Source organism: Watersipora subatra, chromosome 11, assembly GCF_963576615.1.
Source record: "Watersipora subatra chromosome 11, tzWatSuba1.1, whole genome shotgun sequence".
Classification (NCBI taxonomy): Eukaryota; Metazoa; Bryozoa; class Gymnolaemata; order Cheilostomatida; family Watersiporidae; genus Watersipora; species Watersipora subatra.
In genome coordinates, this window is record NC_088718.1 from 41,231,042 (window position 1) to 41,249,087 (window position 18,046).

The following is an 18,046-nucleotide window of genomic DNA, read 5'->3' on the forward strand; positions in this document are numbered from 1 at the left end:
ACGCGTATACGTACATGAGCGATGACCCTGGGTCTCTATAAAAACTGCTGCCAGCAGAAGGGCCAAACTGAACCTTTCTAACGTTTACCGGCGCAGCCAACCAGTCCCAAACTGGACCACCGATATGACAAAATGTATGCACACACCGAAGACTAAAGGTGAGCGTTTTTCTAGAGTGTCACAATTGTACAACCAGCTCAGCTTACATAAGTAGCAAATGATATAACAAAAGGTCAAAGCAGATATCCAATTCCAAAATGAAGTCAACATGCAAGTATTTATGTAAATGCTGTAATGAGGCAAGGTTAGACAACTCACACTGTTTTGTTGTAAAGGAATGCTAATAATCAATTACTTAGCTTCCAATCCTGTGGTCCTCGATTCCAGCTTGCTTGCATGTAAATAACGATAGTTACGGTTCATTGACTACGTGTGTATCGTACGGTAAGAGTAATTTCGTTTAGTGAATGAAGAGATTGTCCTATTGCTAAATGACAATGTCCTGCTTTGGGTGACGATGATGTCCTTTGGTGGGTGACGAAGATGTCCTATGGTGGGTGACGAAGATGTCCTATAGTGGGTGACGAAGTTGTCCTTTGGTGGGTGACGAAGATGTCCTATAGTGGGTGACGGAGATGTCCTTTGTTGGGTGACGAAGTTGTCCTTTGGTGGGTGACGAAGATGTCCTATAGTGGGTGACGAAGATGTCCTATAGTGGGTGACGAAGATGTCCTTTGTTGGGTGACGAAGTTGTCCTTTGGTGGGTGACGAAGATGTCCTATAGTGGGTGACGAAGATGTCCTATGTTGGGTGACGAAGTTGTCCTCTTCTCTTTGGATAAGACTTCACTGTGAAGTTCTTAAAACTTCACTTATAAAAAGCGGCAACAACTGTGCTGACTAGAAGAGAATAAGGCTTCTACTGGTGATGCTTTAATTGTGTAACTTTATTACTATATGTATCTAACATCAGCATCTGCCGTGAAGTCTGTAATAGACGATATTAAGATAAAACTACAAGTTAACCTTGATAGAATTAAATGCAATTACATGATATAATTAGCACAATAATAAAACGTATGAATGAATGTATGATTTAAGCCAAATAATAACAATAATATTCAAGAAAGTATAGAAATATGCATATGCGGTTGACTGACCTTTTGCCTCCAATGTCAGGCACATTGTTGAATATAAGCTGAATATAGAATAATGAAATATGATCGAAGCAAAATATTGATATGTTGATTGCATGAAGGCAAACAGTAAACTAACTAAGAAAGAGCAAAAACTGCTGATCTGGTTGTACGGTGTTGTGACATGGTGTTTTCTCTAAATTTTATTGGTGTGTGTTACATCCGGCCATATCTATGAATCAATTGGGACCGGACACGCCACGCCACAAAGGTCAGGGGTTGGCTTGACCACCCACTGGCAGCAATAAAAAATGAGGACAAAGGCATGACGTCTGTGGAGCCATCTCAGGTCAAATATTTCCTTCACAGATACGATGCTCACTCTCACTCAGTTTAGCGTTATTCATTATAAATTATAGTGAAAACGAAACCAGAAACAGATAGGTGATAAAATTTTAATCGATGACAAAATTGAAGTATAGTTTTGTAAAATTAATAATTTAACTTAGCTTTAAGTATGTGTTTAGTAAGCTACATTCATTTAGGTTAAATTCAACATTTATGTTATACGTCTGTCTCGAAGGTAAGAACTCCCTGCGGTATATAATGCTGCTACTGCACATAGTAAAGTTACATTTTATCGCAGATCATAACCGCTAAACACACTAAAGTTACTATAGGTAGCTATAGTTACCAAGGTTAACATACTATTTTGTTACTAATTTTTAATATGTACAGTATAGTATGTATATAAAATTTTGATGTTTTTACTACAGGGTGTTTGCATTAAATAATTACTATGGGTTTCTATATCGCTCACAAAACGCATACATTGAATTAAAAATTTAGAGAGAGCATGACTGTGTTGCTATGACTTACCATTGAACAAATTTTGATTAATCACAACACTTGAGCCATGTAATAAAACTTAGTAACTAAAGTCTATATATACGTACAGACAGTCTAAAAAGTATGACCAGCAAGTCCAAAGCAATAAAAACATCCTTATTTTCCTTGAGAATGCCCTTACACAGTAATTTGAATAGATAGCGCAGGCTGCTGTATTCCGCATACAAACACAAGTGTATTTACAACAAAAACATTAACACAGAAATTAATCAATGCCAAAGCCACAGCTCGCCTTCCACATTAACTATTTGGCTACAGAAAGCCTTTATAACAGCTCACCTTAGTACCTATACAAAAACATTAATCACAGATTACAGAGTTAGCGCATCAACCCAAACTTTTGTCACAATAAATTTAGGATACCGGAGTATTATTTTGCCAAAATGATGGGGCAGTTAGTTTTCTTCTCATTGAGAATTCGCAGCATAAAATGGCGGTTTCCAATTTTTTATTTTGAGTTTAGGATGGATGAAAAGCAAAATTGTGAGCAGCATATTTCTGCTAATAAAATTATTTAACATTTGGCCTCACACATTTCTGATAACTATATTTTTATAGTAGAGAATGGGGGTACGCGTTTCGGTCAAACTGCAAAAACGAAAGCGGCTTTCTTTGCATTTAGTTTCACTGAAAAAAACCATGGCTCATGTTTTACAATTGCATTATTTCTTGTGCAGAACTTCTTGCTGATTTCAAAAGAAATTTAGATTAAAGCTCTATCACAGAAACTCTAGCTTCCACAGCAAAAACACTGAGCGAATATCAGCAAACATTTACAACAGAAAATTTATGGTTTCCAATGAGAAGCACAAGTCCTTTGGTAGACAATTACTTGATTTATATGAGGACGATTCTTCAACAAAGTCTAGGACAAAACAGTAGCCTTACTTGGGTGGCCACACTACCAAAATTTCTCAGGCCATTTTGCGCGACCCATCGATTCAACCAATGATAATGCAAGACTGTGCAAGCCTGAACAGTTGTTGCTTCCCCATGAACAAATGATAACTAGTGTACATCTAGCTACATCCAATAGGGAGATGACAAAAGCTATAACTAATCAATTATCTCGATACTCCTTGCTAAAGATTTTATGTAACCTAACATTACTTGACCGCCACAAAACCTTAACAGATCCATCATTTCAACCTAAACAAATTACTTTCTAGGTTTCACTGGAGACTCGTCCACCCTTGTGCGCACTAGACAAACAACTGTTAGCTGCCAGATAATTTTAACAAAAAAATTGATAGCAGCTTCTAACGGAATGTCACTATATTAGTAAAAGCAGAATCATTAGAATTTATAAACAGAAAACTAGCCACTGGAACAAAGTAAACTAGAGTTGAAGCCCTATGGATGCATATTTACTCTAACAACTTACCTAATTTCTCCTGTGCAGTTGTATCCTTAGGGGCAGCTAGAGCTATAAATATAACATAGAAAAGTATGCAATATATGTGCCACTCCTCAGCCACAAAGATCAATTATCTAGAAAAAAAGTGTTTTGGTTTCAGCCGACTCATTAGTTTAGATGGTTCTATGAAACTATGACTAAACAAGATTTACATCTATGGATTACAGTTCAACACTTAACTTGTTCAAAAAGACATCTACAAGCTTATTACAATCTCATCTGATAACAAGAGTCTTAATGAAATAAATAATTCTCGTGATGCGAAAAAACTGTTGTCTTTCTGTTGGCAGGAACTCACCAGAGTTCGATCCAAAAAAATATCCAACCACTGTTACAAGTCATAAGAAACCTTTTTTCGCTGGTTTCAACCAACCTTAACAGAGTCAGAGCTAATGCTAGATCCAGCTGCATGAACCAGTAGAACAACCACTTAAGACATCGTGCTAACAAAGTCAAATGTTCTTACCACGATCCCTAAGCCTTGCCCCTTCAGCCTTGATCATGTCATGAATGGATGAGATGAAAGTATTATCGGAGAACATGGGTAACTTCGCCGCTTCGTCTAGAAGGAAGTGAGACAAATTGTTGGAGACATGTTTCTAGTCGGCTAAATGTAAAAAAAGAATGGCAGCTCGAAAGGACACTAAAGGAAATGAAGGATGAATACAAAGTAATAGTGAGAGGAAATGAACAAAAACTGGCTGGTCAAGGCACCAATCGCGCCTTAGCCTAATAAAAACTTGGTGAATATGCCATACAGTATACGCACCTATAACAAACTTCCTATAACTTAAATTCCACTTTAATGTAAATAATTTGTGTAAACTTTTTACTTCATATAATGTACGAAATTTCATATAATATAAAGCTCAAAGTCAGTGCAAGTTCTCAAATTTGATTTGAATAACGAGAGTTTCATTGTTAGCCTTTAAAATATCACTTTCTTTTTTGCCACGCTTGAGAGAGAAAATGGCATACAGAGGTATCTCTATTATACATGTATATACGAGTACCATGCAGTCCAGTGTACTAAACCATGAACCCTAAACCAAGCAGAAGTGATAAGAAAAAAGAGAAGAGTTTTCAATACAAACCAATAATACCAGTTACTGTACAGTCATTAAAAGTTAGGTTTACTTTTTTCTCTTTGAAGAGCCGCAAGGATGAGTTTGGGAAGATCTTGGAACGAATTACACGTACTTTACAGTTCGTATAACGTGAAATCCATATAACGTATATGTTCTCAGAATGAATTATTTACGTTGCGTCGACTGCAATTGCTAAAACAAAAATCTGTCACATTCCTTCTATAGAATACGTGAGGCGAATGTCTAGTTAACAACCAAGCTTCACCAATCAAGGTGATGAATCAAACGAAAAGCTCATGCAATTATTAAATAAGAACTCATTAATGTTCACAATGATGTACATTACTGTTTATTAAAAAACTCTTTCTCATTAGAAATGTTCTTAAAGGCAAACTTACACCATTAAAGTGATGGAAATGAAAATAAAATCAATATAAAGCTGAAAAAAGCTTCAATTTGATGTGATTTTTGTCTTTATAGACCTACTCAGTTCAGAGATATAATAGTTTGAATTCGATCTTTTCTTGGGACGCTTCGATTTAAGCAAAAGTGCGATTATGGCGACTATAGTTGCAATCCAGCAAAGAGGCTGACAGAATAGTGACGCGTAACGCTGCAACTTGAACGCAATAGCCAATATCAATAACGATAGAATCAGGTGCCGTATTACTGGTGGTGTCATTTTTTTTACTGAACATTCTAATCGCGATAAAGTTTTGTCGATTTTGATCTTGAAAAATCCTGGCAGTCAGATACCTCAAACATAAAAAAAAATTTCAAATTATAGAACAATACCGACACTTTCTTATAAAATATGTTGATATTTAAGACCGAACGATAGGCCTAACAATGCAGAAGCCTTCTAGTACTTCTTGCATCACTACTAGGAAGTCACCGAGCATGTCATAATTCTGGTATCGACGCTTTTACTGGACACAAAAGAACCGCCTCGAATCGTCATGCAGTCAGTCCTACCTTCCTCATCATCTACATCGATAGCATAGATAAATGCCATAAGCACTGCCAATGAGGAACCATCAAGACGTCCATCAGTCAACTTGGCCTCTCGCAGCCACTTTAAGAGACTCTGCGTCTCGGCTTTGCTGAATTGACGATGACACGACCAGTAAAAGACTGTGTCAGCAATACTCTGTTTGGTCTCCTCCAGCAGCGACAGCACCTGTAGAAAAGGGCACCTGCACTAACGTGTCAAAAAGCAATGAGCTACAAAACTTCCTTGCTAAATTTTGGGTTGTTTTTAAAGAAATTATACAAACTGAAATTATCTACCACATCTCCTTAAAATTACGTTAAAATAATATGCAATAAAAGCATATATATACATGTACCTTGTTTCTTTGCATAATAACTGGCTATTAAGAATACTCCACATGAAATGAGAGTGTTGCTGTCATTGAAACGCTGACAGTAAAAATTAATGCCAGCATTAGATTAGGCATTAGCCTGTGCACAATTGATCTGGCGTAAAACAGTTTGTAATGGTTAGCCTTTGATCATGAAAACGGTATTCATAGTTCCACTTATATTAAAACTAGTCGCACGACCAGCATTACATGGGTATTAAAAATCAGCTCATAAACGGTGACAGGTAATGTAGTTGCCTGCCACTTGCCATTAGCCTGGCATATTGCCAGTGGATAGTCTGAGTAAGCTAGTAAGCTAACTTACCAATAAGTTTAGTAAAAGCAAGCTTTAGTAACGTGGCGTAACGCAGCGCGGTATGCATAATTTCACCCACATAGGAACATATATCTCCGAACAAATTCATCACTTGTGTAGTTTAATTGCTAAGCTATTTGCCTCGCAAACGGAAGGTTCTGAGATCAAATCCGACACGAAAGAGATATTTCATTCCTAAATTTCAATAGTTATAGCTGAACATACAAACTTTTGAGATATATATATATTATATATATATTTATATATATATTATATATATATTATATACATAGTCTATATATATTGTATATATATAGACTAGCTGTACTACCCGGCGTTGCCCAGGTAATAAAAAGTCTTTGGAGAAAATTTATTTTATTTAACATACTGTATATAACATTTACCATTCTAACTTTTAAGCTTCATATCATGAGAAAATATTTTTAAGCAGTTCAAATGAAGAGGAAAAAGAAAACAACTGCTAAGGTTTTCAAGCTTTTTCAAACGACTGTAACTTTTAAATTTCATATCATAAAAGGAGAGTTTTGTTGAAACAAATTAGAAGGAAAAATAAAAATGTAAAGGTGTTTTAATGTAAATGTGAAATCACTAGCAAGTAATGGCTAAATATAGTCTGTTTTGCTACGATTACAATGAAAAATTACTTGATTATGTTTTAGTTCGTTTCAGTGTTGGTATCATAAGGTGAAAATATCGTATAAACGTATAGAGTGGTAGTAATTAGTGGTAGTAGACCCATAGTAATTATCTAATGCAATCACTGCCTGTTAAAAATCATCATCATTAAAAATAGTAACGAAACAATTTGTTAACCTTAGTAACTATAGTTACCAACAACTTTGGTGCATTTTGTGGGTATGAGCTGCAAAAAAATGTAACATTACAATGTTCTACGTGCAGCGTTCTCACCTTCAAGACAGACATGTCACATAAATGCTGAATCTAACTTATATGAATTTCGCTTACTAAAAACATACTTGAAAGAAGTTTTCGCATGCATTTTAGTAAACCTTCAACTAAGATTTCATCAATGTTTATCATCTGTTTGCGAATGGTTTTACGACAACAGATGACGATCAACTAAGATATAATCGCCAAATTTTAATTTCGAGAAAACTTAATCTTGATACTGTTTTGCGAAAAACAAATTAGCTGTGGTACAGCGAGGATGAAAAAGCATCGCATTTCATAGAACTAAAAGGGTTCATAGAGTTTCAATTAATACGGCATTTTGAATGTGAAAACAAAAAATGAAGTATACGTTATGTAGTAGGAGCACTGAAATGTAAGAGCTCACGTAGTCTCGGGGTTAAAAGACTGGATTGCTCAACTGCGGTTGCAATCTTTGTGAGTTCAAGTCCAGCCAAATGTGATATTTTAAGTCTAAAATTTTATTAGCTATAACTGGACATTTCGAAGGATGACAGAAAACAGACGACAAACTTTAAGAAATAGATTATAGATAAATGGTAAGATAAAGGCAAATATCTGTCAGACAGTCAGCTGACAAGCAAGATGCACGTTGATCTGGCAATCGTAAATTAAATTCCTAGTTCAGAGTTATGTAGTTGACACCCACATGGAATCAAACTTACATTTGGCTTTTACCTGTTGACTCATCAAATTTTTCTATGACACGCGACCTTGAACACTTAAATAGACAGTGTAGCTATTTTACTAGGAACATTCTGGTAAGACAAAGACTTCTTATAAAGTTTTAAGTGGATTGATGCAATCCGTTTATGAATTCCATTTTTTTAAAGAAAAATGGTTAAAACATGTTTTTTTTCAATTGAAGTACACATGTATTTATAAATTGTGATCAACCATTATTTATCTAAAGGTTATTCACAAAAATCCATCATTGGTGAAGCAAACCAGCCAACCAACAGCAAGTTGTGTAGCTTCTATAGTGATCACCGGCAACAGCTCTCTAGATCCGTATTATTACAACATGTGACTATACTAATGTACGACGTAGCACAAGTTATCTTGATTTGAATAAATATTGATTCAGGTCTCCTTATCAACCGATCAAATTGACCAAGTGACACTTAGGCGCTTTATACAGAAAATGATTACATTGTGAAGACAACTCCACGGATGCATAAACCGTGATTACATACCTGGTGATGATGTTTGGCCTTCCCAATAGCTCTCTGCTCTGACATCTTCCTCATTTGATCGTCAATATCAAAGCTGAGCAGTTGGGCTGTCAACAATTAAATAATTTCATCACTGAGTATTATCATAGGTTACACTGTTTTTATATAGAGTTAATAAAGTAGAGAAGAGGCCCGGCCACAGACTGACTACTCTAAACTTACAAGGTTCGTAATTTGAAACCTGTAAACTGAAAAGGTTTGATCAAGAGTTGTGTCTTCATTGTTTTAGAATAGCACTAATAAAACTATATAGTATACTAGAAATTCCACTGTCATACAGCCCACGACCAAAGTGATATTGGAAAAAAGAAAGGGTACTGATGGTTGAGAAATGCAATACAGTCAAACATGGATAACTCGTCCACGGATAGCTCGAACACATGGTTAATTCGAACGGTTTCTTTGGTCCGTTCCCACGTAATGACAAATTGCTATAGATAACTCGAACTCAACACTGTTAATTCGAACTGTTTTTTTGCCCAACGGCTACCGAAACGGTTGTTATCGCTTTAGAAAATCACTTTATTCAAAGCCATAGAGGTAAACCTCATCTTTTCGTAATTCATTAGCGTTGTTATTACCACCATCGGCAAAATAATTTTGTCAACGACTTTTCTAAAGGTTTGGTCAAATTTGATTTATACTGCTATACGATTAATAGCACGGGCTTGCCGGGTCACGCGCGCAAGGATTTTCGCCACGCACATACAAAACAAAAACAGCATGTTGTTTTGTATGTGCGTGGCGAAAATCCTTGAGTGCGTGACCCGGCTAGCCCGTGACGAATAGTTTTCCGACGTTGATTCCGTGTTGAATCAACGTCGGAATGTTGAATGTTTAAAACGTCTTAAAAATTGTTTTTTATTAAACGTATACGTTGTCTTAGCTAAAAAAAACTATTCATCGTTTGACCTAAACACAGAATACGTGTGTACATTCAATAAGTATCCATTCAAAAAGCGTGAGTGATATACAATGTACCGTTAAACCTCGTAAAACTTTTAATTGAACTGCCTCGGAGTGTTGCTCTTAACGAATCCCAGGTAAAGTAAGGGATTTTTCTTTGGTAACTTGTTCTTGAAGTTGCATAAACTTCAAGAAAAATCGGCAAAATTGATCGTGGGTAAAACGCTCAAAAGAAAAAGATGTCTTTTCTTTTGAGCATTTTAACAACGATCAAGTTTTGCCAATGTCAATCTAAAAAAACGTCCTGGCAATAACATCACCTCAAACAACAAACCAATCTCAAGTGATAGAAAAATCTCTATACTTTTTGATAAAAACGTTTTAAACTTTACATTAGAAGCATTTAATTTGAAACAAGCCATTTGTGCTTTTGATTTATATTATAGTTTGCATATGTACATGTATCTACTAATAAATAAGTAAATACATAGACTTGTGACAGTGCTCTGATAACTTGAACGCTCTGATAATTCGAACACTTTTGCTCGGTCCCTTGAAGTTCGAGTTATCCATGTTTGACTGTATTAGCAGTCAAATAGGATAACTGCAAAGGTAGCTGTAATGTACTGGGTGTGGGTGTTATTATATACAACAAATAGCAATAATGAAAGGAAAAGATTATATGTTTATATCTCTCCTCCTGCAAAAAGAGAAATGCAATATCGGCCAATATTAGAAGTAAAATGCACTGATATAGATTTTTAGAAAATCTGTACTACGTAGCCATTGTTCTGTAGTCATCCAAACCTATAATTAATTATTGTAATAATCTCATTAGAGCCGTTAGAAAAAAATATCATCGTCTTCCCCTTTACTTACACTGCGTTAGATTTTTAGAAAATCTGTACTACGTAGTCATTGTTCTGTAGTCATCCAAACTTATAATTAATTATTGTAATAATCTCATAAGAACTGTTAAAAAATATCATCGTCATTTCCTTTACTTATACTGCGTTGGACATCAGTTAGAATACGAAAGTACTCAAATGTGTCGGGAAATGAAATTGAAAATGAAAAAATTGAAATCGGCAAGAATGAAACGATTTCTGTACTCCTATGTTAATTGCCGAAACCTTCGGTAATTCGACAATGCTATAGACTGGTGAAAGGTGCACGTTTTTTTCGTGAAATGCGCAAGACTTTATCGTTCTATTCTCTGTCCCTCGGCGTTTCAATTTCCGGTCTTAACTTTTATTAAACCAAGTTTTTCAAGCGTTTTGTGATGATTTTCATCCTAACAAATCTGTCTATTTATGTATAATCCGATCAGGTGGGTTAGTTTTAGGAATTTGCGGTAACCTTTCAAAGGGTTGGTAACATATTTAAATAGGTTTATATGCGTTTTGTATCATTATTATACTTAAACGACTTTACTGAAAAATAGTTAAATTTGTTGATAGGATTTCGTTGCAAGGGTTTGGTGATGGCCGTTAACGGATAATTTTTCGGAAGTTGTGTGCACATGTGCATTTATCATAAATCTCCCAATCAATCGCTTCACTCTTGTTTGGTCGTGGGATTACTTTTCCTTTACATCTAATGATTTGCCTTTATATTCTATATCTAACATTATCCTTCGTTTAAATTTTATTTTTAGGGATTTTCAATGATCCTTTCAATCTGAGCACCTATCTGTGGAGTTTTCTTATCAGATAAGATTTATCCCAATAAAGAATCTACACAGCGGAACTTTGACATACAACACATTTGTTCTGCAGCTTGAAACTGTCGTATGTGGGAGCAAGTATTCCGATAAGAATACACTGTATTTGTTTACTTCTTTTCAGAGCTAAAAACGACAATGTTTCTTGTAATTTCATAAAACAGAATTATATAAAACTACTAAATAAGTGTCCGGGTAATAAAAAACAGCTTATAGACAGTGGCGCAAATTTAGTTGCCTTCGGCCAATTTTAGTAAGTTAGTATACGTTTTGCTGAACTTATCATTACGAGCCATGAGAGCAAGATTTAGTTACGTTGCATGTAACACAACGTTGTTATGCGTATTTTAACTTATGTAATGACTATCTGCCCAATGAGGCATTGTAACCTGTGTAGCTAATTGGGTTAGATTGTCGCCTAGTGAACTAGCAATTCGAAGTTCAAATACAATGCTATAAGGCTTTTTCATCGCTATATTTTAATCGCTATAGCTGGACATGCATACAACGCACAGACTTTGAGATATCTATTTATATATATAAATCGCAATGTCCATCTGTCGTTCGTCTGTTCAGTCCCAGCGAAAAAGTTTTAGCAACGAACAACCACCATTATCCTGGATTTGAACTCGTGGCATTCAAATCGCAAGTCTACTGACAAGCCCGCATAACCACAAGGCTAGTCCCTTCTTATCACACCTATCACTCTTACCATATACTGTGTATCCTTTTTAGCGATTTTACACGCTAAATTAATAATTAATACAGTGCGCCCTTGGGTTAGGATGGCACCGTTATGAGATTTTTTGGCCTTACAACAAACACAATGTTTTTTCCGTCCTCGCCACATGCCAAAATTTTTTTTTCAGTTATACAAAACGAAAAAAATTTCTCACGAAATTCAAATTTGGCAGTCGGTGTTCTGATTATGTCGAAATAACGAAAATACCGATTTTCTAACCAACAACGCTTGAAAGCGATACGATGCTTGCTTTCTCTCTATCTCACTTCAGCATTATTCGATAAGTCACAACAGATACCCTACAGGATGAAAATATTCGTTGGTCATAAAAATTCGCGATTTCGCAAACAGTCAATCCGCGAATTATTAAATTCAGTGAATAATTAGTTCTATTTTTAATCACAAGAGAGAATAACTACTGCATCAAATTAAAAACTAGTCGCTAGCCTAGTTTTTAATGTAAATACTAAATGTAATTGAGCTCCAAAACATTTTTAAAATCATTGCCTGAGCTTTGAGCTAACACCATTGGCAATGCATCACATTTATTTACAAAATTATTCGAGGTTGTCACAAGATATGCAGAATGGCGTCATCGCGAAAATAGCCCATAGGCAGAAGTACTAAACGTAGCAGAGTTCCAAAACTTCTTTAAAATCATCGCCAGGCTTCGAGCTTTATTTCCATTGCGTCAAACTTTACAAAATTATTCAAAGTTTTTACAAGTTATTTGGCATGGCTTCAGCATAGCAAAAAAGCTCTCCTAGTCTTTCCACATTAGAATCAACTTCATCAATCTCTAATACCGAAGTCAAGGACGATCATGATTCTGATCTGGACATTATGGTATGTATTTGATTTGCAGTGCAGATACGTTTTTTCATAATCAACTGCACTAGTTAATTCTTTTGTTTAAAAACTGATCGCTTTCATCAAATACTTCAGCTATTGTTTTTGTACTTCCTCAACACTCGTTAAGATTTTTTCTTTTTTGTGTTTACTGCAGATTGAGAATGAAACAACCTACTCCGATTACGAAAACTAGAGACAAGTAGTAATATTCATCAAGACAGGAATATCGGCAGAGAGGCAACCAGTCAACCTAGACCCCTTCATCGACAACAACTCCTTGATATCGCTGTAGCAAACATGATTAAATTATATATTTTATTTCATGTATAGATATATTATAATTTATTACAAACTTTAGTGTACAAATAAAATATATCAAATACAAATAAAATTTTACAAACGATGAATGGAGTAAATATAAACAGTTTAGTCTATATGGCGGTTGTCTAGCAATAAAATTAAACTGGTACTCTTGATATGTGAATACTAGCGTGTAATGGTGCTTTCTGACTAGTTATTTTACTAATAGCAGATCTGTCGCTGTCAATGTTTTGGGTAGGTGTTGAAGGCGATTCTCTCGCTACTACATGGCTGGTAAGAAAGTTATCATCAGAACTCTCCTCGTGGCTTACTATTGCAAAGTTCTGCCGGTTAGCCAAAGATTTGTGCTCGTAAAGGCGTTTTTGTTCCTTTTTCAAAAACAGATATATTCTCCTCGTAAGCAGCTGCGGTCACTTCAACCTCAATTTCCAGACCTCCCTGAATGATTGGTGATCTTCTAAGAATGACATCTACCAACCGTGCAATCATTGTTCTTCGGTGTATGATGAAAGATCTCTCTCTCACACTAAAACAAAAAATGAAGCAGTAGAGATGGAAAAAATATACGGTAGTATTGCAGTTTACCGAAGAACCAGAGTAAAATTCAACTAATTTAGTAAATTTAAAAACTCATTACTTACCACAAGTTGTTGGCTTATCAAAGGCCTCTAAAGCGATGAATATTCGTGAAAACCTCTGGACGCAGCAAAAATTGTTTACCGTAGAATAGCATGATCGCCTCGCGGTTGTAAGCTAAATATAAACCGAAACACTCGGTGTGCGCATGCGTAGTAATAACTATTATTAGCTGCAATAGAGTTAACTTTTCCTAGAGAGCGGCAGTTTTCAGCCGCGAATAAATTCATCCGCGAATATGCATGAAAAGACAATTTTCGCGAAATATAACTCCGCGAATAAATTCATCCTGTAGGGTAAGTCATAAAATTTAGCCCATGACAAAGTTGAAGCTTAGTTCAGTAAAATACATACTAAAACTTAGCTTTAAGTATGTGTTTAGTAAGCTAATTTCATTTAAGTTAAATTCATATTTATGTTATACATTTTATGTCTGCCTCGAAGGTAAGAATTCCCCTGGTTGCTGATATACTGATATAGTATATACTGATATACTAGGTGAATGCCTAGCATTGCCCGGGTAATAAAGCATTTTTTGCACAGAAAATTTGTTTTTGTTTAACATATAACAACAGCTACCATTCTAACTTTCAAACTACATATCATGAGAAAAGTGTTTTGTGTAGTTGAAATAAATAAAGAGAAAAAATAAAACGACTGTTAAGGTTTTCAAACAACTGTAACTTTTAAATCTCACATCGTCAAAGAAGTGTTTTGTTGAAATACATTGAGAGAAAAAATGAAACTGTCAAGGTGTTTAAATGTAAAATAATCAGCAAGTACTGGCTAAATAAAGTCTGTTTTACTATGATTACATTGAAAAATTATTTGGTATGATTTATTTATGAATTTATGATTTTAATTCGTTTCAGTGTTGGCATAGTATGGTGGAAATACCGTATATAAATATAAATAATAAATATAATATAATATATAATATAAATATATAAATACCGTATGGTGGTATAGAGACTACTTTAATTACCTAATGCAAACACCTGGTAAAAGTCATCATAATTTGATATATGTACCGCACTATGTACTGTACATATTAAAAATTAGTAATGAAACAATATGTGAACCTTAGTAATTATAGTTACCTACAGTAACTTTAGTGTATTTAGTGTATTTATTGGTTATGAGCTGCAAAAAAATGCAACAATACAATGTACTACGCGCAGGATGTACCGTGGGTAGTTCTTACCTTTGAAACAGACATATAACATGAATGTTGAAGTTAACTCAAATGAATTTAGCTAACTAAACACATACTTGAGGGAAGTTTTAGTATGTATTTTACTAAACTTCAACTTACAAACTAAAATTCTATCACTTATCTGCAACGGATATCTTTTTAGGCGTTGTGTGAGGGATTTCGGCGAATGGCTTATCAATATTTTTGTTATTCCGCCGTAATCAGTACGCCAACTGCCGAATTTTAATTTTGAGAGAAATTTTTGAGGATATTGAATGATGGAAAAAAATTCGCCTTAATATGGCGAGGCCGAACAAAGAATCGTATTTCATAGAGTAAGACGAAAAATCTATTAGCATGGGCATCGTGTAACCCTGTGGACGCACTGTATTAATTAACGATTTAGCGTGTGCCATCAGGAACATGGTATACAGTAGATAGTAAGAACATTGAAATGGTAAGAGCGGAGTTGTCTTGTTGTTAGGAGTGCTTGTCTACAAACTTGTGGTTGCAATCTTCGCGAGTTCAAATCCAGTAGGAAGCGCACTTTTTATTTCTAGATATTAATCGCTATAGCTGGACAGACGAACGACAAACATCAAGATTTATATATAGATAACTTTCTCTCCACTTAAGCTCCATATTTTTCATTACTTTTCTATCTTATTTTGAATTTCTATTGACCGCAATGATTCCAGAAACTTCATACATCACAAGACTCCATGTTGAAAACTATTTCGTATGTATAAAAAAGTATTTTCTCAAATTTTATGTCAAAGACAAAGGTTTTGAACATTCAGAGCATTACTATGAAAAGCGAAGCAGACAGCTCCAACATTAAAATCATGCCTATAATCATTAATCATACATTCTTAAATTTAAAACTACCTATATCCAGGTTTGTACTGCTAGTGTTTATATCTGCTGTTCGAGTATTCAAGATTTCAGCCATAATCGCTTCCGCTACAAACAGATTTTCCAGGACTAGGTTTTTAACTGGAACTAAACTCCAAGCTAAGGAGCTGCAGAGACGCTAATAACAAACAAGCATACCTAGAATCTTGTTCAGTATTCCATCGCCTATCAGCTGATCGGTGTAAGAGGTGATGAGGTCCTGCATGTCATGTGATATAGAACTAGAGCACAGCCTGCCTTGCCGTGCCTGCACGAGGCTACGTAAGGAGGTGGTGAGACACCGCCTCCCGTCTTGGTATAAGAGAACAGCTATAAGACCTCTAGGTAAGTTAGGGTACTGGGCCATCTGGGACTCCCCTACAAGTATATTGTATTCCTTATACTGATAACTGATATGAAGCGTGAAGGGAGAGGCAAAACTAAATACAGTCATACCCCGACATCCGAGCTTAATGCCTTCTGGGACTAAGCTCGTATGTCAATTTACTCGCGTCACAAGGAATTATTTCCTATATGAAGAAACTAAATACCACTAAATCCATTACCATACTATGAAAAACAACACATGAAACAAGATATTACAGCGAAAAAACGTTTTTGAATTGTTGTAATTCAGTGCCTACGCTAACAAAATAACAAATACATATTTAGTTGTTAAAATCTGCAACAAAATGTCACATTACCATATGTACGACCGTAAGTTTGTACCTTCCAGATAGACGTAGTGGCTAACGGGGGTTTGAGAGACTTGACAGCAACGCATTCGGTACACTGGACATTTGCGACGCTACGTAACATAACCGGTGAATTTAGCTTAAATAAATTTAACTCACTATAAACACACTTGAAGCTAAGTTTTAATATTTTATTAAACATACTTTTATTTTGTCGTCTTAATTTTTCATTATCTGTTTCCAAATTGGCGCTTTTTGCCTTGCGTTCACAAGCCAGCCTTTAAAAGCTTTTCTCAAACTGATTCAAAGAGAAAGACCGAGCGATGTTGTTTTCAAAAACAGCCTCTCGCATACTTAACCATATAATGACCATCGAAAACTGGCTTGCATAATCAAAATGAAGGAAACCCGCTCGAAGATCTGCTAATATCTCGATTTTCTCATATGTCGGGCACTCGATAAGTATACAGGTATGGCTTGATTTATACTTGCACATTAACAAATTCTCGTAGCAGAACTGCATCATGACCTTCTTAGTATGCAATATTTTACATTACAACTAAAATGTTTGTAAAATGATTGAAGCTGATTTGCTAATGTAGCAAATCCGCTTCAGTCATTTAGCAAATGCATCTATTTCAATTTGATTAATCTCTCGATTCGGTGTTGGTGGCATGCACGTCTTCGCAGGCACTAAGCTTTTCCAGCCACAAGACAAGAGGATTCAACAACGTTTGCCAGCAATGTAAACTAAACAGACGGTGCAGGCAACCCAGAACCAGCATCTTATTTGATCACAAAAGCGTGACAAATTATTTGCATGTGTCACTACAAACTGCATTTTGCAAACTGGTAGTAACAATGTACTAACAATGTACGACGTTTAGGTGGTTAAAAACATTAAACTTTGTCTTTCTGAGCATTAGGAATCAACCTTCTCAAAGTCGCACAGCAACCATGATTTAAATTTATGAATAGCGTTCACTCACTTCCTCCAAACTACAGCTTTATGCAAACTTTATAAAACAATAACTTTCACTAAATTAATCAACTTTGCAGCTTCAAAAGAAGTATTTACTTTAAAAATGATAGATTTACTTTTCAAATAGCCTTTTTTGAAAAACACTGGCTGGCCAGATTTCAAGTAACAGTAAACTAGGTATAATATTCATCAAATTTAATTGATTTGGACCATCATTGTTCTTTCTTCTGATATTTTTGAGATAACAGAGTTTGAACAACCTTTTTGTGATGAAAGGTGTACCTTCAAAAACCTCGTATATAAAAAGATGTTACGCAAAATATATTTCACAAAATACCTACTTGATTTTAGCCTGCATTTTTTTAAATTAATTTGTTGTTTTTTGTACAACCTACTACTAACCAACTCGGCTATACTCTTAAGGATCTCTCACACCTTTTAGACGCTATGCAGTAGGTTACAATAGAACTTACCTGCTAGGAGAAGTTCAAGCGCTTCCAACTCATTTATGTTAAACAAATCGGAAAGAATCAAGGTCTCTGTTATGGTGGCCTCATCCAAAGAGCAGGTTCCTGAATGTGAACTGCTGATAATCAAGACTCCATCTGTACCAGCTTTTTCAATTATTTTTCTATGAGATGCATTCTTAGGCTATGTTGGGTAAAGAACAATTAAACCAAGTGAT

The 18,046-nt window shown here is 35.3% G+C and overlaps 1 protein-coding gene across 1 annotated transcript in view; it reads right to left on the reverse strand.

Moving 5' to 3' along the window:
* The window catches only part of LOC137408828 (nuclear pore complex protein Nup205-like), a 70,170-nt gene that overhangs the window by 51,365 nt on the left and 759 nt on the right, over positions 1–18,046 (reverse strand). Inside the window, exons 3-8 of the mRNA XM_068095408.1 lie at positions 17,835–18,012; positions 15,844–16,062; positions 8,377–8,462; positions 5,525–5,729; positions 3,928–4,023; positions 3,429–3,470 (exon numbers count right to left, since the gene is read on the reverse strand). Of these exons, the coding sequence (XP_067951509.1) occupies positions 3,429–3,470; positions 3,928–4,023; positions 5,525–5,729; positions 8,377–8,462; positions 15,844–16,062; positions 17,835–18,012 (826 nt within the window). The remainder of the gene's footprint in view (positions 1–3,428; positions 3,471–3,927; positions 4,024–5,524; positions 5,730–8,376; positions 8,463–15,843; positions 16,063–17,834; positions 18,013–18,046) is intronic.